General features: G+C 37.4%; 1 protein-coding gene across 9 annotated transcripts in view; it reads left to right on the top strand.

Moving 5' to 3' along the window:
* Positions 1–20,663, top strand: part of TRPS1 (transcriptional repressor GATA binding 1) — a 213,236-nt gene extending 192,573 nt beyond the window's left edge. For all 9 annotated transcript variants that reach the window (XM_041714045.2, XM_030266587.4, XM_072924948.1 and 6 more), the window contains 2 exons: positions 9,112–9,234; positions 14,369–20,663. In XM_041714045.2, coding sequence (XP_041569979.2) covers positions 9,112–9,234; positions 14,369–15,430 — 1,185 coding nt within the window. In that variant the 3' untranslated portion in view covers positions 15,431–20,663. The remainder of the gene's footprint in view (positions 1–9,111; positions 9,235–14,368) is intronic.
* Positions 20,664–26,281: the final 5,618 nt, after the last annotated feature.

Genomic DNA, 26,281 nt, shown 5'->3' with positions numbered 1-26,281 from the left:
TGGGGTGCAAATTTGGAAGGCTGTATGTGATCAAAAGTCAGTGGGACTGAGGCTTCTAAGACTCTTAATGGCTTTTGAAATTTTTACCCCTGAGGAGCTTTTCCCCTGCTGATTTTGGCAGCCTTCAGCCAAAATCTACAAATGAGAGTTCCTCTTCTCAGATGCTGGCTTTCTGAGCTATTTTCTGTATAAATAGAGATCACGTGGGCTTTAATAAGGTCAGGGAATGTTTTTTAAATGTCTGTGATTTTTTTTTCCCCTCAAAACTTAATTTTGCCCATCTGATTTCTGTGGAAGTGGGAACAGATGCCAGAAGCTGAGAACTCCAGCAGCTTTGTGCTCACGCTTGCAGCAGAGCACTTGTGGGATTGGGACCCTCAATTACTATCACATGTAGAGTTACACACTGGCTCGTAGCTGAGATCTGCAAAAGCAGTCTGCTGCTTCTGCCATGTCAGAGCGGGGTGTTAAAGGAAATACGGACGGAGCTCTGCTCCAGCTTTGTCTGTTCATTTAATGAGTAAGATCACTTCATGAAAGAAGGGGTACATGGAGTGCCTTCTTGAACATAAATCCTCTGGTATTGATGACTAAATTTAAGCACCTAATTCCATGCTTAGGCACCATTGTAAATGACTCTTTATCTCAGAAAGTCAGTTAGTATATAGCAAAGTCTGACTATTGATTTAGATTCCCCATTTGAGACAGCGGAGGTTTGGTACTTTTGCTTTGTGCCAAGAACTAAAAGAGTCGGAGGCATTTCCAGTTTTCTCAATGTCACTTTCAGCATGCTTAGTTCTGAGAATAGTACTTTTAGCCAGTTGCTGATCACAAGAGTAGCCTAATTTTGTACATGTTAGACCATTTTATATTGTGTTTTAATTTGAAACTAAAATGCAAGAGACTCATAACTTCATTTTGTTCTCTAAGAAAAGATGGGGTTTGTTTGAAAGCACATGGTGTTTGGGAAGGAGCAGTGGTCGCTCTGTGCAGGCACCGAGGTTTCAAGCAGCCGTTCAGCATCGGAGCTGCTGCATGAATCTGTTGCAGCAAATTGCAAGCAGAGAAAGGTTATGGGTCCAGGATCTCAGTTCCCAAACCAGGCTCCCTCTGTCTTGCTTAAGTACATTAATATGTCTACTTAACCTACTTCGTTTTTTGCAGATAATATTATTACTATTCCTTAATTAGACTTCCTTTTTAATCTTATTTTTTGAATGCTGCACATAAATACTGTTTTAAAATTGCCTGAGTGGTGAAGCTGATTTAGAAAAGTGTGAGTTTTTTATACAGCAGCAACTTGGCAATTTTTATAGCAGTACTTAAAAAGAATTCATAAAACCTGTTTCAAGACTAACTCCATAATTCCGGTTAAGATGCTGAGAGATGCTGTTGGCATCTTTTTAGTGTGTTAGATAAACTGTGAAAAGTTAACAGGACTCAAATTTAGGCAGACTTTAGTTTGGAGTGGTGAGCGCACCTCAACAAAGATAATGCGTTACCTTGAGCAAATGTATAGAAGGAAAGGAGAAAAATGGTGCCTACATGAAGGGGAAACAAAGACAATCAGGGCTTTCTTCTTGAGCAGCTGCAGCCAGTTCCACTAATGGAAGTGCAAGAGCAGAAACTGGCAGTGCAAGGTATGCGTTCGTTTTTACAGATGGCAATGCAGACAAGTTGGTAATTGAGAAGGAAGTGGTGTACGTGAGCTGTTTGACGGGGGACAGCCCATTACAGTACTTTCCTGTGTAATTGACTCGGTGAATTATTGGAGGCAGAATTTCTATTCCTCTTGAATAGGTTTTAGTTGCTGCAAAGTGACATCATTCTTGTGCGGGAAATGCAGGTTTCCAGGTTGATTTTTGCTGTTTGGTATTGGTCTTAATAAAACCTTAAAAATAAAATTTTGGGTAGCCTCTATGGAAGTCTTTGTCATGCTGCTGATATTCAGTGGCAAAATACAGCAGCAGTGAACCTACACCATAGTGTGCTGGCTGCTTTGAGGCACTGGAAGAGATTTAAGGGCGGTCACCTTGTGCAAATTGAAGGCTAAGACCATAAAAATACATTATATCTAGTAAAAGACATTTGAAGACAACTGCTTTATAAAAAAATCATACTTTGTGTAAAATGATTAAATAAATATTTAGCTCTTTGTAAATCAGACTAACACAGAGCTAACCAGAAAATATGTATATATCTCATTGGTCATTGCAAATGCCTCATAAGTGATAAAAATATATAAATAATAATACATATTAAAAAATATGTGTAGCTATTTAGTCTTTGTGTATGTATTTGCCCTGTCAGAAGTTCACATACATTTTTAATGTGTTTAAAAATCAACTGCCACTAACTGTGACAAGGAAATCTTACCAGCAGAAAAAGTTCTGTTATTTCATATTTCTGCCACTGCAGATCTTGAGGGGGAAACTATGAAATTGCCTTCCATAACTGTTTGGATTTACAAGGAGATATGATTTGAACTAGCTGATTTTCACTGAAAAATGCTTAAATGAATGAAGAATTAATAAGTCATTGTAAAATGTATTACAATTGTTCAAGCGATCCTATAGTTGCATATGGCTATTAACAGAAGATGAAAGTGATGGTAAATTCCTGCCTGTGGAGCTCAAGCTCTGGCTCAAGGTGGTGTCCAAAGCCAGGTCCCTTCCTGCACAGTGGTTGGGTTGGGTCAGCTGTAAATTGAGGGGGACGTAAAGATGAGGAGGTGACGGCAGTGAAGAGTTCCAACAAGTGATTTACTGGCTTCTTTTCATAGCTCTGTTTTTCTTCATTTAGTAATTTATTTTGATCAGTCTTTGTTTTACTTTGGTACAAATCATCCTAAACTAGTATCTTACTTAACCATTCTTGCTTGATACAACACAAAGAGACTCTAGTTTGCTGCCTGGTTTTTGGGGTGGAGTTGGGGGTTTTTTTGAGTAGTGACTGATGCTGTCTCTAAGGTAGCTTTAAAAAAATATGGCTTCAAATACTGGGACAAAAACTACTCATCTTCATTTTTGTTGCTGTTAAAAAAATAATTGTAGTTTACATGAACATTTAAATATTTACTCTCCCTAAGGGATCAGGGGTAGGATTCTGAAAGGCTGCACTAGCAGTAGTGTTTAATTTACTGTCTGGTTTTGGGGGTTTTCTTTCTCTCTCTAAAACCCCCCTGATTCCTCTCATTAAAAGTTTATGATACAGCATATATCATAAAAAGATGCTGTCACGATACAGCATTAAAAATTCCACTAAACTTTCTATATGAATTAAGTGTGTAATTTTGACTTTACTTTTTTGGCATTTTTACTTTCTTTTTACCATGTCTTTCCTAATGTCTTTCTTATGTCTCTTTCAAATACAGCTGTTTAATGCAATTGTTCTTGAAAATGTCTTAGATAAAGAGTTTGGATTTGGCACATTAAATTGACTTAGAGGCATCTGTTAACTCATACTTAAGGTTGGAAACAGCTTTTACTTTAATACTCTGCTTTTTGTGTTTCAGTTTTTCACTTCTGGGACAAAAATTTGCTGTGTCTGGTGTATTCCTAAAAGCTGTTGAGGTTATAGAGGGAAGGAAATCTCAATGAGTTTTTTAATTTATACATAGTTACAGCAAAAGCAACTAAACTTTTAAAATGTGAAACTTCACAGAAACATAGTTGTGTCTATTTTCACAGTAGAGAGAGAAAGCATTTTGAGTAAAAACATTCAGAAAGGTCTGAGTGCCTTTGCAACCAAAAGAAATGAGGTCTGAAGGATACCTTTCCCATCCTAATCAGAAGAAAATAGTGCTTACTCCAACATCCAGATGCTGTCCTGCTGCCCAGGTTTTAAACTTTAATCTAAACCTCACCAAAACTTGAGATAATCAAATACCTGATTATATGATGTAGCAGGTGTGGAACAAGAAATTGTTTCAAAATTATGGCAATGCAAACACAACAAAGATAGATGCAATCAGGAGTGCACTGTTCTGTTTTTCTGTGTGGTAGCAGCCCAGTGAGACCTGCTGCTTACAATTTCTGCTCTCCACAGCAAGTCACCTGGCTCATCCTGAGCTTGTGTACAGGCTCCTGGAGCTCTCCTTTGGACCTCCCGTGTTCCAGGAGAGCATCCAGAGCCGGCGTTTTGCCTTTTTTCAGTGAGGCATATATGGTTGTATTCCCCAACTTCATTGTTGGAAATAGGTCAGGCACATGCTTGTTCCTGGGCAACACCTGTGATTTCACTGCACCTCATGTTCTGGAGCCACGATTAACACTGTGCTCTGTTTCTGGCACATTAGGGAGGCCAGAGATGGTAAAAAATCTGCTCAGTCCTCATCATATCATTGTTTTGTGTTGGGGAAGTGAAAGTAATCAGCAATAAGACTAGTTTTGTTTTGTCCAAAACAAAGAGAGTGATGTAAGAAAAATCCTTGGCTGCTGCTTGGGGAGCCTATTTGAGTTTCTAAAAGCATCTTCTGGCAGAAATTTTGAAAACAGGATGTATTTGGCACTAGCAGTGTCAGGCACCATTGCTTAGTCTAGCTAGCTAAAAAAGTCACAATTCCTGAGCAGTGTTTTTGGCTTTGCTCTTACATGATATATTTTGCTACATTAACTTCCACTGAAAAATATCCTGAAAGTTCAGTACATTATGAAATACTTTTTGTATAATGTGAAGCACAAGTTCTGCATGGCTACAAAGTTTGGAATCGTGAACTGTAGAGTAAATCTCTTAAAATCGAAAGCAGTTTTTATGAAAAAGGGCCTGGCAAGATACCTGAATGAATCACTTGCTGTCATATTCTCTGCTGGTTTATTGCTTAGCAGAAAGGACTACTAATAATTGCCTTGTTTCAATGAAGTATTGGTAGCTAGTGAAAATCATCTAAGGAGTTAAAAAAAAAAATTAGGCATTCAGGCTTGATGCTGTATATACCAAGTTTCAGACTTGTTCAATTTGAAATGGTCGAGATATGAAACCATAAAAAATGTGAGTAAATACTCTGCATATCAAGGGTTGTTATGCAATTACATGCTTTCATCATGGTTCTTACTGAGGGAAAACAGTTAATAGAGAGGTCTGCAAGACATAGTCAGTGAATAACTACAAATTTTCATAACTTAGCTACATAAAAATAATAATCCACTTGTTCCTTTGCTACTACTACAGTAAAATGTGTGCATACTTTTTTTTCCCCAGAGCAAAGCCACTCTGACTCTAGATTTGTTAGAAAGTTATCTGAAAAACTTGAAATCTCCTCTCCACCCACCCTCCAGTTTGGCCAATCTCCAAATTATAAACAGCTGAACTGATTTAAATAAAGTTTTCAGTACCAAGAAAAAAAAAAAAAAAAAAGTTACATCTGGGCTGAGAAAAACATACGCCAAGTTTCAGCCTAATGTGATTTGAGACAACTGTGATATTAAACGCCCAGACCTTGGAACTGGAATGGAAATAGAGACAGGCTTTTCTCTGCACTGGCCCCTTCAGGATTTGGGATTGTAATGTAGTGGCTGTAAGGCCCCAGATGATTAAAGCTTTCCTTAGTAGATACATATTTTAGTTATTTAGACCCTTTTGGCTTATTCTTCCAAGGATGTACATGACATTTTCTTTGATAACTCCAGCTAGTGCTAATGGCATTGATCACAGACCGAAACCTTTTTATCTGGGGCTCAGACTGTCTCATGACTAGTCATGTTGACCTACATCTATTATGTTGATTTAACTGTGGTAAGATCACATCGGAAGGACAGAAAAAGTTCTCTAACATATTTCTTGAGAATGGTAGTGGTGGTGCTTAGCAGAACACTTGAGCCCATGGCTGGGTTTTATGGTGGCTGTGGGCCATAGCTGCTGTGCAGGCTTTGCTGGATTTGAGCTCAAGTGCCTGTTTCTTTGCAAGACTACCCAAAAAAGCAGCAATATTATTGATGAGTTCAAGTGATGAATAGGCAAAGCCAAACAGACCCATGCAAAAGCACCATGACTAACAGCAGAATTGCTAATGAACATTTAGCAACAAAAAATTTCAATACTTCTACTGACCAATAACTTGGAAAACTTGGTATATGTAAAGGCCTAGCTTTTTGTTGTTTTTCTTTTTAAGAAACTTTATTTGTTTAAGATAATAAGGTTACTACATTGTAGGCTTTTAAAAAAGCCCTCAATTTTTTTTCTTACAGACACCAAAATTTCTGAGGTGTATTTTGACATGCAGGTCCATTCTGTGGCTACTAGCATCTGAGAGTCAATAATCTTTAGTCCAATTCTTCCATAGTCCTGTTTTGTGGCAGGAAATCCATTCTAAAGCTGTGTGTCCCCGCTATAAATAGCTGTTTCGTAACCAAAATGCTCAACAAAGTAGCAGCATTTAAGTTTTTCCAGAGATGTTTTCATTCTTCATCTATTAGTATATATAAGCTATATTCATGCTTATATATACTTCAGAACTGAAATAATCAATTTTGATGATCCTTAAAGGTCCTTAAATAGTACAGAAATAAAATATGATGCAATACTTAGAACAGCATAAAAGAGGAATTTACATACTTAGCATTAAATTCAGGGAAGGATGTTTAGCTTGACTACTTGAAATTTTAAACAGATAAATATTTGTAAGTAGTGAATAAGCAGAGGTTTAGGATTTCCATACCTACAGCTACTACTATCTACTTTGTAGACTGCTGTCAGCTGTATTCATTGTATGATTTCATTGCAACTAATACCCAGTTTGAATCAGATCTTTCTTTAGAAAAGAGAGGAAAAAATGAGTTGCTTTTGTAAATGTTTTATAGATATACTAGCTCCATTGCATTTAATGAAAATTTCTGTGTAACTTTGCCTTCTCTCTCCCTTCAGGTGTGTAGAAATGCAGCATACAAACTAGACTGCTCTCTCTATATTTTAATAGTCTTTCATGAATTTGTAGAGGGTATTTCCCAAACTCAGGGAACACAAACAGAAACAAAACAGTGGAAAGACTGACTCAGATTAAGACTCCGCTTGGTTAATACAGAACATCAAGAAACTATAGGCCAAAAGACAAGAAGTAGGAATGAAAAAGAACAGTTCTGCAGTTGTAGCTGAATCCTGGCCATATACAGTCATTTCCGCTTGGAAACTACTCACCCTCCAAGTGGACCAAATTGGGATTAGTCTAGTGAGACTTTTATTGTACTCTGATGGAAAATATTTCAGCAGCCAGGTGAAACTGGTCGAGGATATCCAGCCACAAAAATAATTGGGACCTTCAATATACTTGCAGACGAGCACATCTTTCCAGGGCGAGCTGCATCTTATATGCACAACTAGTTAGATGTTTGCTGAAGGACATCACCTACCATTTAGTTCTCCCCTTAGCTACATTGAGAAAAATGTCATATACTACTGCATCTGATTTAAGAGACAAAAAAGGGGGTGATATATGGGGGTGAGAAAGAGATTATCTTGATGACAATCTGGATTTTATTGTATCACTTTGAAGTACCACAACCTGCTCTACAAGTGAAATTTGCTCTTGCTTTAAAAGGGCAATTGTTAGCCTGACTTTGCGCTCACTAAAAACATTTCCCCAATCTTGTTAAATTATTGCACTCATTTCAGATTTTTATGGCTGTGCAGCTTACCAGCCCTCGTTTCTTTACGTTTCATTCATTTTCCTTGTATTGATGATTAATGGAGGATGTCGAACGTTAGAGTGAGCAGGCATCAGCAAATGCAAGATCATAATTAGTTTAGCTGACGAGGGCCTCTGATAGCACTTGCATCTGGATGGAAAAATTACCCTATAGGGAACTGGCTGCTCACCAGGTCTTTTTAGTGATACATTGTGAAACACCCGATGAATCAAATGCCCTTTCAATGCCAAGAAAGTGTTCCAGTCTTGAAGCCAAAATTATGTCTGCAGAAAGCTTTCCATTTGAAATGTATCAGAGTACAATTATAACCATTGTATTTTTTTGGCATGAACGCCAGTCTTCTTCAGTATGAACTAAAGTTAAATAAATTACTTAAATTTTATGAAACCCTGAAATTTTTACTTATAGTGTTAGTAATTTTTAATTTATAATAAAATTAATTTTCACTCAGATTGTTTTCCGTATACTCGCTCATTCTTATCTTAGTTGGTGATGGTTTCTTACTGATCACTTTTTCCCTTTGATAAAAGGGAACAGAGTTAAAATTTGGATTTTCTTCTCAGCAAAAGAATTCCATTTCCTGCTTATTAGTATTTGGGCCCACAAACACATCCTGACTTTTGTTTAAACGAGAATTTTAATGAAATCATTACTCCATAGAAAAAATTTAATGAGCAATACTCATAAACATGCCTACTTTTAAATATTCCTGGATCATTATGAAAGCTGATGAATGCACAGCTCAGTCTGGTTAATATCAGTTTGTATTTAGGAAAGCTTCACTGTGCCCTTCTTTGCCTGACTAAAATAAAATAAATCTATCTGTTGATGAGACAGTGTTTTCTGGGGCTTCAAATGAAGCTCAGAACAGGTCTCATTCAAGAACACTGTACTTTTATTTGTTCATAGTGGGCTGCAGGAATGTATGGTAGCTTATATTGATTTCAGAAATAAGTGGGAAATACTGTATCATGTATTTAAATATAATCTCTGTTAATGGAATTAGTGTGACACAGGTACAAACTGTAATTAATTGACTGGTGGTGTTTCAGAATTCTTGGTTCCAATCACACTTTTAAATAGAGCTAGCTAAAAAGAAGTAATCTGTTGGGAAACCAGGAGAGTTTACAGAGTGTTCTGTCAGCTTCCAAGGGCTTTTTTTTTTTCAGAATTTGCTGTTTAGAAACCATCATTAAATGCAGAAAACCTGAAGTTCAAAAAGTTAAAGTTGTTATTCTGAAAAGGCTTTGGTGTTTCACACACCTCATCCATCACTCTGGGGTTAATTATAATGAAAATCAGTGGTGCCTATTAAGCACAATTGAACCTGACCTCATTATGGGCAGTGTGGTTTTATACTGTCATTGTTGCCAGTCTAGAGACAAAACTCCTGTGTTGATTTGTCCTAACTCCACAGCTCATGTGACTCACCTCTGACCTGTTTTTTTTCCCTTTTTCTTCCCTGTTTCAGAGACGTAGAGGCTCGGGTGTTTTCTGTGCCAATTGCCTGACCACAAAGACCTCTCTCTGGCGAAAGAATGCAAATGGTGGCTATGTATGCAACGCGTGTGGCCTCTACCAGAAGCTCCACTCGGTAGGAAGAACTTCCTGGTTTGTTCAGTAGGAAAAAGAGCTGCACAGCTAAGCTGGGCAGCTGTGGTCTTGCCTGGTACCACTCCCTGGCCTGCAGTTAATTTCCTAACAGGGTTTTGCAGAGTGGTCACTTTGGGATCAGTTGTGATTCTTTATGAAATAGCCTGGGATGCTGTGAGTAGATGTGTTTGAGATCACCAGTGATGCATTTAATTATTTTGATACAAAATAAGGAGAAAATTATTTCTTTACTGGGAATTGCTTTTCAAGGCATCCAAGATATTGTGCTGAAAGCTCTCTAAATTCTAGAGTCCTCATAATAAAAAACAAAATTCTTGAAATTAGACATCAGATCTATATTAAAATATCTCTTGAAACAGTTTTTTTATACTCTGACATCTCTTACCTCCTTTATTCTTGATAGTAAGTTTCCTGGAGATATGGGGTGGTGGAGTTTTGTGTTCTTTTTCTACAGTTCTTAAATTCTGCTGCAAGATAAATATCTCAACAAGGAAGCTATTCACTTTAAGGCACTCATCACTTGGTGAGGGGAAGATTCACTATCCCTCAGGATCAGTCAGGGAATAAATAATAATCATGGTCTGCCTATATTGCTTTTCATCTTATTGACACTTGACTTGATCCTGAAAGATGTTGAATGCTCTGGTCCAGGTCCAGGAACTTAACTGTTTCCTTGGATCAGTGCCAAAATGCATGGAATATTTTAGGTTAAGACCCACTGGTTAAATATGATCCTTGCTGTCTTTAATAGGCACATATAGGAGAGTCAGGTGACTAATTAATTAATTTTACAACATTCCTATGAAATTAAAAAGTGTTACTAGTATTCAGAAATGGAAACCAAGGTAGTCTTTGGGAGTTTGCCAGTGCAATGTATCAGATCAGGCTTAGAGCCTAGCTTAGAAATAAATGTGGCGACTGAGAGTGTGCATTTTTAAAAATGTTTTCCAGACATTGAATTTGAGATTAAGCTCTCAATGGTCTTGTCTACTGCTCATACAATAATCCTGTTTATGCAACATCCTGCCAAACCAGCCCATTTACTAGAACAAAAAAAACCCCTACAATTTTCAAAAGCAGCATGACCATCACCAGTCTGAGGGGTTGGCTCTGTTTGCCATGTGTGTCATTCTGGGGTCACTCACTGTTTTTAAGGCCCAGAATAGCCCAGTCAGGCCCATAATATCTAAGAAGACAGATTAATGCATGGTCTTGGCCAGCATCTTGGCTCGGTCTTGCTCCAGGTATCATCTTCCTGGACACCTCTCAAAGTTGTAGATAGAATATCTACTTTAAGGAAATTGATCAGCGATGAACATCCACAAAGATTTTAAGAAAGACAGTTTGGTTTTTTTATTTGACATTTGAGTCTGGTTATTTGTAGAAATTCCATTTGCAGACTCTATTTTCCTTTTTTTAAGTATACTTTTCTCAGTTGTAGTGCTGAATCTTACCATGATTTTTAGCATAACTTTTTGAATCAGTTTTGAATTCAAGTACAACTTGGAACATCCTTATGAACCAGTAGGAATGAACTAGTGCACTTCCAGCAACATTTATTAGAAATACAGTGTCAAAGTTTATTTTATATATCTCAAAAGCAAGAAGCTGGCGCTATCTCCAAGCTCCATTGTTTAAGCATGGCGATAAGCTGCTATTTAGTGGACATTGACATTAATGTCTTCAATTAAACTTTGACCAAACAAATGAAAAGAATTTCATTAAGCTTACTCTGCTGTGGTATGATAGCAACTCCTTTATAAGTAGGAGTCTGAAATAATCCAACAAATCTCTCCTTTGGGATTCCTTTTGAAACAATCTCATGCAAAGAGATGCTCTTTAGATGGACACCAGAAAGATGAAAGTTTCTTTTATCTGTCTGCCTGTCTGTTCAGGAAAAATTGCAGTATGTCATGTATTGGACATGTGGTTTTGAATTAAGGGGTCCAGGATGATGCAGGGAAATGTCCAAAACTATAAAAAAATCAAGTGAATAGAATTCCCTTATGTAAGACCCCTGTTCATAAATTATGCTACGCTGCTGAGTAAAACTCACCTGTAGTAGTTTGCACATTTCTTAGCTCACTTTTGATTGGATTATTAATATCTAGCACTACAATCTTCATTGATGCACGCCTAAGGTCCCTTTTGCATTTTCATTTAATAAGAAGAAAAATCTCTGCTCTATCAGATACTACTAGGTGATAGTGACTAACAAATGTTTACATGGTAGTGATTTCTTCTGTAAGTTATATTTTATTTCTATGATACCCTTGAATGATTTTTCAGTGTGTTTTCAAAAATGTTCCATCTATCTAAGGGGTAATTGACGTTAAACTTGCCACATTTTTCACATTTCACTCCTTTAATGCAATCAAGTATATTTTTTTAAAAGTGTAATTATGATCCAAGAGTCTATTGTTAAAATAGTTTTAGTGAAAAAATGCATTGTATGTATGTTTTAGTGAAAAAAATGTAAACATATACACAATATTCGCATTTGCTATTTTCCCAGAGTCATGAATTTAACCATTATTATTGTCATGCTGTCCTTCATTTTTAAATAGCTTGAACTTGGTCATGGAACACTACGTTTTGTTCCATGGTGATTCCTTGACAATATCCTTGGACTAATTCAGTGAAGAATTGAAGCATATTCTAGGGTTAGTCTAGAGGAGGCTCACTTTCCCATGGAATTTGAGAAATCTCATCACAATAATTTATTGAAGCACTTGTTGATTTTTTTTTTCCAGTTACTCATATTATTGGAGTGGGGAGACTGCCAGTTGATACAGAGATGGCAGAAATATTTGTGATCATCTTCAGTATATTATGTCTAACATATAATTAAGGATCTGACATAGGCCATTTTAAAAGTCAAGTTCTGATAATGTTTCCACTGTATTCTAAGTTTTATGTCCCACTGAAAATCAAGAAGTGACCTTAAAATTTTCTATTTGCCTTTGTTGTAACCAAATACAGGGTATTTTTATCTGCACCTTCCTACCATGAAAAAGGAAAATTAGTAGATTTACACCTCTAAAGAGTACATTTTAATCATCTAAGGGCTGGTTTAATCAGATGAGCACAGTCATTGGCAAGCTGAAGAACTTGAAAGTTGAACCTACAATTACTTTGAATAGCTGGAGCCTCAAGTAAGTGTGTGAGGGTCCCTAATCTCAGGTAGGAAGATGTCTCTTTCAATTACTTCGATAATCAGACTTCCTACATGTAACATGAAGAAAAAGACTAAAAGTATTTCCAAAATATTGGAGAGTTGTCTGGAAGCCATATAAAAATGGTCTGTAGTATTTAGCGTTTAATAAGAGCAACAACAACATTGTAAGATCTCACACAGTGTCTGAGTTACAATTGTCATAAAAAGGCAAGGAAATTATACAGACCTTATAAAAAAATTTATATGCCTGTGTATATTAATTTACTATTGATTGGTCAAACTATCATCTTTATCTGAATAGAATTTACAGAGAAAATATTGTAATTTTTTTAACACAAATATGTCTCAACTTTGATCAGTTTGAGGAGGCTGGTTCAGGTGCTGTTTTTCTGCCAAGTTTAATTTTTTCTTATTAAAAATCTAAATCAAAGTGTGTATATACTTCTGATTCAGCATTTTAACAGAAAGTAAAATCCTAAAAATAGCTGAACTCTCTAAAGTGTAGATAACCATTAAGAGTAACCCAACTACGGGAAAATAAATAAGTGAAAGAAGAGGAATATGGCAACTCAAGAGAGACACTAAATCTCTACAAATAATAGAATGGGTGTTCTTCCAGCTCTGAATGTTTTCATATTAGCTTAAAGTTATGAATACATTAAAAATTTAGTTACATTAAAGGTACAGATTACTTTGGATATTGACTGTAAGCTAAAATTAAATCTGCTTTTAAAAACAATGTTAAAATTTCTAAATAAACATCTGAGTAGAATACTGGGGGGGAAGGGGAGGGGGCACTTTTCTGGCCTCCAACCAAAACAGGATTGTTTTCTTCCTTTGGGAAGAAAAATGTCAGCTGCCAACACACCAAACTGAATTACTTTTAGGTAGTTTTTGTTGCTCTACTATCTGCCCAGTAGAGAAACATACTGATGGTGCAGCGCCAGTTTTCATTCAGATACTATTGTTTTTCTCTTGGGAGCCTTTTAAAGGAAACCTGACTGCTGTCCCTCCTTGTATCATTTTTTGGTTTCCACACAAATACACAAAGGTATTTGTGTGAAAACAAATAATACTTCTTCTCTCAAAAGGCCACTTAACATGAGCTGCTATGGGGTAGTAGCAAATGAAAACAGAAGTCCTCACTTGGTTCTTCCCTCTGCCTCTTTATGATGCTTATTTCTTTACAGATCCCTTTTGCCAGATGCCTTTTCTCCCTCATGACTTAGTAGCACATCAGTAACACTTAGAAAGCAATGCAGCTGGGGTGAAGGAGGGGGAGTTGATGCCAAAGAAGAGGCAGACCTTTTGGTGCACAGTTTTCCTGGACTTTCTTCTCCATCTTTCTTAGTCCCTTTATGGCCACCATCTTCCACTCAGCACACAGTGGACCTGCAGCCCTTTTGCTCTGTGACAGCAATGGTGGTCAGCAAGCCCTGTGTGTGCTTGTGGTTTCTGTCCATGTCAGAGCAGGGTGAGTATGAAGGTAAGTTCTTGTCCCAGTGGGAGCTGTGCAAGCCCCTGCCCGAGAGCAGCTCTGGTGGCACAGGCACAGAACAGCACTAGTGCATAGGGCCTTGCATCTCCCACCTCACCTCCAGCTCTCTGAACCCATTTTCAACATGTCTCCCCAGAATTTTTTAGGAGTAAGAGGTAATAAATGGTTTGACAGCTTGGATACTTCATGTCTTTTTAAGTAAATAGGTACAGGATGTCTAAGACAGTTGACTCTGATAAAATAAGCCATTTTATCGTTTACTTTCAGCATGAGGGGCCGTGAACCAGCATTTGGATTGAAATTTGGTAATTCCCGTAACACTGTTGTAATACAGCTCTTCACAAAAGAAAAGATAAATTTGCATGAGCGTGGTCTCACAGATTTGTTTAATGTGTCTTTCTTTTTTCCTTTTGTTCATTCTCTGTGTGTTCCATGCAGACTCCCAGGCCTTTAAACATCATTAAACAGAACAATGGTGAACAGATCATTAGGAGACGAACAAGAAAGCGCCTTAACCCGGAGGCACTTCAGGCTGAGCAGCTAAACAAACAGCAGAGGGGTAGCAGTGAGGAGCAAGTCAATGGAAGCCCCTTAGAGAGGAGGTCAGAGGATCATTTACCTGAAGGTCATCAGAGAGAAATTCAGCTTCCCAGCCTCAGTAAATATGAGGCCCCAGGTTCATTGACTAAAAGCCATTCTGCTCAGCAGCCAATATTGGTCAGCCAAACTCTGGATATTCATAAAAGGATGCAACCTTTGCACATTCAGATAAAAAGTCCTCAGGAAAGTACTGGAGACCCAGGAAACAGTTCATCGATATCAGAAGGGAAAGGAAGCTCAGAGAGAGGCAGCCCGATAGAAAAATACATGAGACCTGTGAAACATCCAAACTATTCTCCACCTGGAAGCCCTATTGAAAAATACCAGTACCCACTTTTTGGACTTCCGTTTGTACACAATGACTTTCAGAGTGAAGCTGACTGGCTGAGATTCTGGAGTAAATATAAGCTGTCTGTTCCTGGGAATCCACACTACTTGAGTCATGTGCCTGGCTTACCAAATCCTTGCCAAAACTATGTGCCTTATCCCACCTTTAATCTGCCTCCTCATTTTTCAGCTGTCGGATCAGACAATGACATTCCTCTAGATTTGGCGATAAAGCATTCCAGACCTGGGCCAACTGCAAATGGTGCCTCCAAGGAAAAGAGTAAGGCACCACCAAATGTAAAAAATGAAGGTCCCTTGAATGTAGTAAAAACAGAGAAAGTTGATAGAAGTACTCAAGATGAACTTTCTACCAAGTGTGTGCACTGTGGCATTGTCTTTCTGGATGAAGTGATGTATGCATTGCATATGAGTTGCCATGGTGACAGTGGACCTTTCCAGTGCAGCATATGCCAGCATCTTTGCACGGACAAGTATGACTTCACAACTCACATCCAGAGGGGCCTACACAGGAACAATGCACAAGCTGAAAAGAATGGAAAACCTAAAGAGTAAACCTTAGCACTTAGCACAATTAAACAGAAATAGGTTTCCTTGATGGGAATTCAATAGCTTGTAATGTCTTGTGAAGACCTATAAAGCACTTCATATAGAGAGCATGCCTTATCCAATATTAAATCCCTTGTTATTTTCTTTTTTTTCCTTTTTTTGTCTTTATTTTTCCTTTTTTTTCCTTTTTTTAATTTTTTTTTTTTATTTTTTAAATGAGTGGGTTACCAAGAAAAAAGAACAGTTGGATGGTGGCCAGAAGGGCAGGAAGATAATTCAGTGGGACATGGCCCACCAAAGCTAGCCAGAATGCAGTGAATCATGCCGAATAACATTGAGAAAATTTTACTGGACAATTAATACCTTTGCTGTTGTGTAAGAAACATAACTGGCAAGAGTGCAAAGATGTGTATATGTATATACTGCTGCAGGGGTGTAGTGAACATATGCACATTGTATATAAGAACTAGACATGTTAAATATACAGAGTTAAGAAGTCAATTTGTTTTCTTTAATTTGGGCAAATTTCTGCCCTACAACATGCCTTAGGATCACATTGTCCTCAGAGCTTTGGCAGCAATGTCATATATGTGTTTCTCAGACTCAGCTGATTTTTAGCTACCATTTTATCACTACATTCTTTCTGGCACACTGTAGTCTAGGAAAACCATTTTGTGCAAGTGAATTCTCTAATACAGAAGCCACATTCCAGGTTTAATTTGCATAGAATAAGGTAACCTGCTGTATTTTATTTTAATATATTTTTAATATATTACATTTCTAAACCTTAAAGTCTAAGGTTACTTCTCCACAGGCTTAACATTGCTATACATACCAGTCAATCCCTTCAGTAGACTTATACCAGCTTTTGCTAAGTAGCATTAAATGTCTTCATAGTACTTTTTAATACTTAAAGCTTTTTAAAAACTATCCATGAAGGGAAAGCTCCTCAGCATAACTGCTCAGGGAAATAGGGCTAAATAACTAAATATTAAATAATTGGTTAAAGGTGCTGTTAGACGAGCCTCCATGCTTGCTACAAGGGTGTACAAGAACTGACTTTAATCATTTTCATTATAGTGTCCCAACCAGTAGTTTATTGTTTTGCCACAGGGATGTAGAAGATATTACAAGCTACTGGATGCACTGTCAGATTAACTTATTTCATTAAAGAAGTTGGGAGAACAAATAGAAAAAAACCTTATTTTTCTAGTAAATATTAATGTATTACATTTCAAATAATGGTGCCTGACATATTGAATAATTATTTTCTACAGTGTACGTATGCAACAAAGATATTCCATCATGCATTAGAGTCAGTTCTGGCTCTGCCTCGCTGTTTACATTTGCAAATGTAGCAAACAAGGTAATGAAGCAACTATTTCTATTGCAGTAGGTATCTTTTTTTCTGTGTGTGTGCATTAAAGTTGTAAACGATAACATGAAATGAATGAAATTTGTTGATATTAATGGTATGAAAAACAAGAAGGAAATGAAAATATTTTTATGCCTACTTAGGAAAAAAGGGTAGCACTATTCATTCCAAGTACTTTTGTATTCTTAAGCTCTTAACTCACATTGTTATGCTTAAAATGATAAACATATATCCTCTTTTTATTGCTTTGTCTGTGTTTCAGAAGAAACATTTCAGAAATTATTTTGATAAGTGCTGTGTGACGATGCAGCACTGATATTTTATTGCATTCTGTAGTAGCATTGCACTCCATTTTTACAATATTACGCAGTTGCTTTTTTGTTTTGTTTGGGTTTGTTTCTTTTTCGCAGTGCAGGGTCTTAGTTCCTTATGGTTGGATGGCAGGTGTAGCTCAACTGGTTCATGAATGTTGCAGCGAATGAAGTTTAAAATGTCTTTCTGATATTATGTTGTCTTTTATTTCTCCATTCATGCATTTTATTTTTTAAAATGTTCTATAAAAGTATCTCTGGACTAAGTCCTCTCTTGAGATTATATGTAAAGGGTCCTATTCTGATCTCACTTACATGCCGCCTTTCTCAGATTTTCATGTAATTGAACTAAAGCATCATAAAAAAAAAAAAAGTTCTTGTATTTAACTTACCTGAGTCTCACCACTCTCCCTTCTAATATTTGGTGCACTTATTAAGATACTTAACCAGATAAACAGGGAGGTGGAAAATAAAAGGAGAGGTGATAGGAAATGTCTTATAGGGGTTGGCAAAAGGAAAACCAGGAGGGAACTGGCCTAAACATTCAGCACTTTGATAGTCTTTTGAGAAATAATGTGCCTAAAGCAGCTGGCAACAAACATCACCAAGCATGAGAGGCACTTACACAGTTGATCACCAAAGGTCTCACTGACCTTGGCAGTATTTATGTGTTATATTTTCACAGAGGTGAAACATTATTGCACAGTTTCTCTGATTTGTTAGGCACAGACAGGCTATTGTTCAGCATTAGGCTGCATTCCTTCCTGCTCCACCCATTGCTTCTTTACTGGTGAGCAGCATATGGAACATCCCACTCAGTCTGCTGTGGTTGAGTTCTGTAACCCTTCAGTAGTGTTCTAGGTTAGCAAAGGATGTTGGGCCACATTCTTCTTTTTCTGTTTTTTTAGATGAATCTCCAGCTTGATACCAGTGACAAAGTCTGGTTACGTTTTTACTATTGTTCTCCAATAATAAGTTCTGACTTGGTTTTTGTGGATTTATTTTTGTTGGGTATTTTCTGTTTCCTTTTTTTTTTTTTTTCTGTGGGAACTGAAATAGATTGCCCTCGTTTTGTTACGTCAGGGTCCAGTGTGTGTCCTTTTCAGCTTTTCCAAGGAAGATGTTATACTCAGTAAGCAGTGATTTTTATCGGCTTCAAAGGTGGCTGCCTGCCGATTTTCAGTAGTTACTGGTTTGACTTACTTCACTTAAGACGTACCAGTTCCTCTGGCTTCTTCATTGATAGAAGCTGCATCTTCATGGCAAAATATTTTAGAGGGACATGTGCATTGTAAGACTTCAGCACTACCCTGAACTTCATCACACTTCTTGTTAAACTCAGAAGCAGAGGCAAATTAACAGGAAATACACATATCAGGGTTTGGGGATGAGGAGAAATGAAATCTTATGAGTGCAAAGAACAAGACAGAGCTTTGAATGTTACTATTGCACACCTAGATGATGCAAATAAGATTTGAAAAAAAAGTTCATTGTTCTTGCCATGACATATTGAGATGTTCTAAGATTTCTGCTTTTTAAGAAATAGGATTTTGCTGTAGCCTGTTCTCTTTGATTGGGATAGGGGGAGCACAGTTTTGTTTCTTAACAAAAGAGAGGTGACTCCATCCATGTTCCAGACCCCTTCACAATGGGTACTAATAAAAAGAAAAAAATCCTGATGCTGGAAAAAATATAATCTTATTTAATAACTTTCAGATGGAAACCAATGTTAGCACACACAATTGCTGCACCCACTGTGTTTCATTCAACTGACAGCACTAAAAATTGAACTTTCAAGCAATCAGTCCTTGTTCTCAATTTGTCAGTGGCTTCAAGGTGGCGAACTTCTCTTAGTAAAGGAATGGTAGTGTAAGATCTTAAAACGTATCTCAAATTGGACAACCAAATAAGTAGATGTTTCAAAACAAGAGGATTTGTGGTGCCTGTCCCTGATCAGACTGTGGAACAGACACAGTGTTTGCAGTAACGCGCTGTATAAATGGAGCCATCCTGTGACATCATCTGCAAACCAGATTGTCTCTGAGCTGTCACTTCATGGCTGCTGTCCCCTCAGTGCTGCAGGAGACGAAGATGTTCCAGAGCAAGCACAGTTTGTGTTCAGGTGCCAAATTTAGACTGCTCTTCAAAAGAAGTGTTGCACCTAATTGCCACTGTGCTGATGAAACTCCTCCCTTAATTTTTCATGGACTATCCAGAAATGGGGAGAGACACTGCACATATCTTGGTTTTGCCTAAAAAAGGCACTGTTTTCTATTGTGGCAGTTTTAAAGGGAGAGAAAATTGAGACATCTCAAAAGGTGGAGACACACTGTGAGCAATAGATTATTTTTGCAGTTAGAGGGGCAGCAGGACAAGTGACTGATGCTAATTGTATACAGTGCTGAAACATAGTGATTGTGCAATGGGAAAAACTGATTTGGCAACTGTGGATTAGTCCTCAGTTCAGGGACAGACTTTCAAGTCCACCCTTGGACTGGACACTGTTGTTTTGTAGTCATAAATACTTGCTTTATGTGCTAGGGATGTCATCTACCATCTGCTTTTTGCCCAGTATGTCTAAATATATTCTCATTTTTGCTCCTGTATTGATTTTTCTTGGCTGACTTAACATGCTAATTCCTAATACTGGTCAGGAAAAGCCAAGGAGATTAGAAGGTCACTTCTGTGCAGCCAGAAGGATAGATATATTTCCTTCTGCTTCTGTGGAGACAGTTATGCTTGGCAAAGAGCAGTGAGCAATTTGTCAGCATATCCCAAATGTGATAGATAAGTGAGAAATCCCTTCTAAACTTTTTCTAAAGTTAAGATGGGCCAATTAAAATTATTTACTTAATTTTCTCACCTCAGAATAGGATTTCTCACTACCCTCTTCCTCACAGTTTTTATTTCATTAGGCCGACTCCGGAAAGCTGGCAGTTGGGGAGATGCTACTTGTGTAGTAATCACACAAACCCCAATTTACTTTAAGAGGATAAAAGACAGTAATTAAATGTCTGACAGCCAGATAAATACCTGCTTAATTTGATTCTTTGTTACACTTAATAAAATTCCTTTACTAAGAAAGCAAAATTACACTTAGTAAAGTAAAAACATCGTGACAGCTACCACAGTTTTCCATTCCTATCATTTTGGCCTCTGAGCTCTGTGTAGGAGAACAGGAGAAAAGGAAACATCTCAAAATGCCATTGTAAATTTAGCTTCTAGAAAATTCACCAGCAGGAAAAAGAAAAAAAAAAAAAATTGCTTCATAAAGAATGACTTCATGTTGCTAAAAACCATCATTAAACTTGTAGCCCTGATTTGACTCTATAATGCTGGCTCTTAATGTTTTGTCCTTACAACACATGGATGTGTTTTTGTTCTGTTTTGTTTCGGTTTTTTTGTTTTGTTTTGTTTTTTGGTTTTCATAGTGCATGTTCATTTCTACTCACAAACATGTTCTTGGTGTATTTCTTATGCAAACAATCTTCAGGCAGCAAAGATGTCTGTTACATCTAAACTTGAATAATAAAGTTTTACCACCAGTTATAAATCAGATTTGTGTCGTTGTTTCTGGGGAGGAGGTAATTTCATGGTGTCACTATACCACAGTGGGGCTGGGGAGGAGAACATTGAGGAGTGGAACTGCTCTGGGAGCAAGATGGGACTGACAGCACCTGTGAGTAATGGCTGGTTGTTATGGCTGAAAGGCAATGGCAGCATAGCTCAGACGGGAAAGACATGGAAAGGGAAGAGCTCCTTCAAAAACACATTAGCCCTGTCACAGTCCTTCTGCACTTAGGGCTCTAGATGTGATCCAAATCTCATTCAGATAAATGACAGGATTTGAGTAAAAGTCTCTTATAATGGAGTTTGAATATTTTTCAACACTCCATCATCCTGGCATGACATTACTGATTTTATTCTCTTGCCCCAAGGAAGAGGAAATACTTCAAAAATTTGGAGAAGTTATGAAAGAAAGGCTGATACTGAAATGTGGTCAGGTACCCAGGGTCACCAGGTCTACTCCTCATATGAAGTTCATGATGGTTGTGAAATAATTCCTGATACTCAGGACTGTGGTTTCACATCATGGCCACAGCTCTTCCAGGAAATCCTGCTGGCCCCCATCAACAGGTTATTGATGCAGTGGTGACTCAAGCACAGAGAATGCCACCTACAGTGTTGCTGCCACCACTTCCTTCAGCAGCCTTGGAGGTTTCCTCAGAGGTCCTAACCAACGCACTGACCAAATCATCTCAGCCTGGCATTTCTGTTTGGATGAGTGAACAGATCTGGGTGGTATGGCTCCAGCCATCATTTCCATTATGCTGTAATTTCCTTTCTCCATAGGTTTTGTATCATCTCCATGGTTGAGACCTTGTTCACTCTCATACAGAATATTGTTTTAAAGTAATACAAAATGGTAAAATCTGTTTATGATGGTTAGGGCTTAATTGTGAAAGCACCATGCCAAAAATAATTTCTGTGACTCATTCTTCCAGTGAATTTGGATGTAAAACCCTATGCATTTTCAGTCTCTTTTTAATCTCCTGACATTAATAAAAATAATAACTGTAGCAAAGGAAAAAAAAAAAGCTTTCATATGTGAGCAGAACCAGTTTTGGAGACATCGAGTATGCATTTTGAAAAAGATGCTACATACAAAAGCTGGTCACTATGCATTGTGTAAGACTGTATACATACATATATATATTCTTACACTGGTATAGAGTGTCTGTACCAATTGTAAGTATTATATAAAACCCTATATACATATACATAGAGAGAAAGATTGTGTATGTACAGAGAGTTAAAATTTTAAAATGACATATTCTAAGAATACATTTTGAGAATAACAATATTTAATCCAAATGTCTGCTATAACTATAAAGCTATCCCTGACCAATGCAGTATGTCCTTAATCAGAGTTCAAAAGTGTTTAATAGTGCACTTCTATCTCCAGATACTGAAGTGAGCTCATAATTGTAGGAGCTGATGACCTCAAATGTTCCTTTGTGGTTCCACTATTTGTGTAGTCTACTTACATTATTAATGTCTTTCTGATACAACAGCAGCTACACAAGTAAGCAGATCATATAAGTGCACACCAACATAGTTATCAGGTCTTAATATACTATTATAAGGTTTAAATTTGTGCCAAGAACTAGGGACTTCTTGTTCTAGCAGCAGTGTCCTTGATTATTTCCTTTTAACTACTGTCATCTCTTGATGCAGATTAAAACTCTGTTGTCCCAAGTTCAGCCAGCCTGAGAACAGAAAAGATAATACATCTGCTAGCAGCAGGTTCTGACCCTTATCCAATGAGATTTATAAATGTATGAAGTTTAAACTGGAAAAAGAAGTAAATATCAGAATAGGTGTTAATGCAGTAGAAAATGGATGGAACGAATAAATAAGCAGGGTGCTTCATTCCATATGGAGGCGAAGTGGGGTTCTTTCAAGATTATTCTATTATTAGAAATAGCCTAGTTTTCTTACAACCTTATTTATTATAAATCACAATCAAACCTGTCTTTATAACACTGTTGACAGTGGGGATATAAAAATCAAGGAATAGAATCTCAGTGAAACTGTTCACTGGAAGTTTAACTGTGATGGGCAATTAGGCTGGACAGTTGGGACACCTGAAACCTGATGGAGGTAGAGTTTGTACTGACACCAGCTTTCTTTGATTTCCATGAAGAGTCTGACTAATCTTGTGTGCAGAACAAGCGTCAGTGGGTCCTTTCTGTAAATGAAAGTCTCTCCTACGCATCCAAAGGAATTGAAGTGTCTTTCACACATTGTGGTTGCCTTGTCAGTGGAACTGTCTGATTCAGCTCCAAATGCTGCTGTGGAATTGACAGCTTCATGGTGAGATTGATACAGTGACAGTTGTGTCACCCATCTCCAAACAGCTCCATCAGTGCTGATACAGTGTCAGAGAAGTTGGCCAGAGAAGAAATACAACCATTTAAAAGAATAGGAAAGTAATACACTTAAGAAAACCAAAAAACCTTTGGTTATGACACTGTGTAAAGATGATGGCTTAAATCTGCCACAGATGTGTGATTTTTATTTTTGCTTTTTTTTTGCCTTTTTTTTTTTTTTTTTTTTTTTTTTGGCAAAGACAATGCAGATGATGTGGCCTTATTTCTGAATGAAATAATTTCTTTTATGACTTGTACCACAAAAAGCAAAGCCATGACATAAAGCTAAGCTAGCTCTCTTCTCATTGTAGCATTCTTTTAATAAAATAAGACAATAAAAGTGTGTAGAACTGGATCAGGTAGCCTTTTTAAATGATGATTTTAAGGAATGGATTTTAATACTTTGATACTTTTATACTTTATATTTTATTACTTTGCATTTACTCTTTTAAAGAAAATATCTTGGAAAATAAAATGAGAATATTTCTCATTTTCTTTCTATTTTCTTTTCCTTTTAATATTTTTTTTTCCATTTTAATCAAATTTAAGTATTTTCCTCCCTTCTGGAATCTGATAAAAAAAGAAAAAGATTTCAGGCTATGAAAGTAAGAGGTCTGAAAGCCTTTCAGAAAGGTAAGGTGATTTTTCAAAGTTAATGTTCCCTAAGGGCGGCATTCACATTGCAATACTTTGGACATTCAACTGTAAATGCAAAATATGATCCTCATTTTCCTGAGAGTCAGTTGAATGTTTAACGCAGGAACATATTAGATGTTCATAGCCATCCACTGGAAGGGTCCATACTGGATGATATCCAGAAATCCCTTTTAACCTAGATAATTTTGTGATTATAAATGCTCACAGATCCAGTTAATTAATGTTTCTCCCTTATGAGTGTAGCATATACAGTGGGGAGCATTTGGAGACAAAGGCCAAAACAACCTGAAATGCATCTGTAGATGGGAACGGTGCAGCATATCAAGAGCTCTCTGATACACGGGCCTCTGAGACCAGAGCTGTATGCAAGTACACAATACCCAATTAAACACGTGGCTCTTAACTGGAGCACAAAGGTTCTTCCATCTATTTATATTTCCATAATAACTCACTGCAATATATCCCTAGTAATTATACATTAACCTCTATCATTAGGCATAACATGCTAGACTGCTGATCACTGACGTTGCTATTACACTTGTTAACACAACTCTGGCAAACTTCTCTATAAATCAAGACAGGGGCTGGCTAATGACTCCAGAAATTTGAGTGGCTACAGCAGTCCCTAGTGTGCTTTGTCTAGGGCCAGCACATGCCCCCAACCAGGTCCCATGCACAGCTGGGGAATTATGACAGAGGAGGCAATTCCCAGGTCCCAGGGGAAGAGGCAGGAATGGGTTGTGCCATTCCCTTAAAGACAAAGCAGCAAACACCAAGAGCCATGGAATAGATCCGGAGCAGCTGCCACATTGCTTCAGTGTGTGGGCTCATTCTGAGGGAGCAGCAGGTTCCCAGACAGAACTATCCCAGTCTCCTAAGACCAGAAAATGGCCTTGATCACTTTTGATTTGCTGATATTGTCATTGTCTCCATTGACTTGTTCCCCTTGTCTGATAAGGGTGGCTGAGACAACTTTATCTGCAACCTGCTGTATTTGTCTGGATAAAATGTAAAGACAGAAGCAGTTTTCTTTCCATCTTGCATATAGACAGAGACTTTAGGAAGAAGGAAATGTTTCCTGCTACTGGACGGGTGGTGATCCTATTGTTTATCTTGTTTGTAGACAGAGCTATACAATATGTACATAGCAGATGTCTGCACTTGATCAAATAGATCACAGTCCTACTTTGTGTTGTCCTATATTATGAATTTTGTGGGCAAATCTTTGGTTTCTGGTAATACAACTAAAGAAACTACAACAATAAAAATTCCTATGCTTCCAGTTTTATAGCACAGAACATGGCCATCTATTCCAAGCTGTTATGATTACCACCACTTCTGGGACAACCCAGTTCTTCTTGCCCAGAAAAGGACAAAGATTATTTCTTTTAACACAACAAACTTCAATGCTGTTTTGAAAACTTCACTTCTTAAAAAGGACTTGTTTCAACACAATTCAATGAGCTTTACTTAGAACTTAATAAGTTTTATTTCAGCTCTCATTCTAGGAAGTTTTTGGTTTGACAGTAGAAAAGCCTGATTTGTGTCTGTTCCACATGTAAATTAATATTCTTGCTAGTTCTCTTATCCAAGCCACTCTACAAACAGACCTTGAACTACACGAATTATTTAGCAAATAAAAATCTAAGTGCAGCTTTTTAACCAATCATATGATTCTTGTCTTTGAAGATTCATTCAATCATTCTCTGATGTCAACTTCAAATTAAAGCCAGAGATTTCTGTGATGTTTTTAGTCATGATATTATGCAAACCCTCTTCTCTGTGTACTAGGCAAACTACTATATTAAAAACCTTTTCATGGAAAATACACTATTTTCTACATAAATTGTTTCAGATTAAAGAGAAGAAAAAGTTATAACTATACAGCCCAAGTTTGCACTTAAGCCATCTTTCTCCATTTCCTGGAGAGAGATTGTGCTGCTGGTGAGGAGACATGGAATAGCATACTAGAGCTGTCTGAATTACTGGCACACATAAAAGGGGAGGCTTTACCCTGCATACAGTCTAAGATGACAAAGATATTTGGCAGCAGAACACCAGAAAGCCTAAATATAAAAAAAAAAAATAAAAATAAAAAAAAAAAAATTGGAATTTCAAATTGGAACATGAGAACTGGAAAAAGAATTAATGGAGCAAGAGTGAAATATGTGATTATTAAAAAAAAAAAAAACCTCAACAAAATATAATAGTTGTCAAACATGTACGAATTAAAGCTTATTCCTAAGAAGTTCATAAGGCTATTTACAAGGCACAAAAGATAACAAAGTTCCAGGGACTATGGGAAGTGTTGGATCTGACAGCTGTTGCACAAGCTGTTGATTACTGGGAACGTGCCTTGGGTAAGACAAGGCCTTTTCTCATTCTTCTTCAGCTGCCTGAGACCACAGTTTCAGGAACACTGCAAGCTAGAGATCCTGCAAAAAGCTGCAGACCCACTCCTATCTGCCATGCTCCCTCTTCTACTCCTGCTCGCTTCCCTCTACTAGCACAAATGTTTGTGTCTCCCACTTGCCCCAGAAAGTTGTCTTTAACCCCCATGGATTCCCTGATGCAGTTCCCA

The sequence above is a fragment of the Taeniopygia guttata genome, chromosome 2 (genome assembly GCF_048771995.1).
Source record: "Taeniopygia guttata chromosome 2, bTaeGut7.mat, whole genome shotgun sequence".
Classification (NCBI taxonomy): domain Eukaryota; kingdom Metazoa; phylum Chordata; class Aves; order Passeriformes; family Estrildidae; genus Taeniopygia; species Taeniopygia guttata.
Note: the sequence above shows the minus strand (reverse complement) of the source record. Positions and strands in the feature narration are given on the sequence as shown.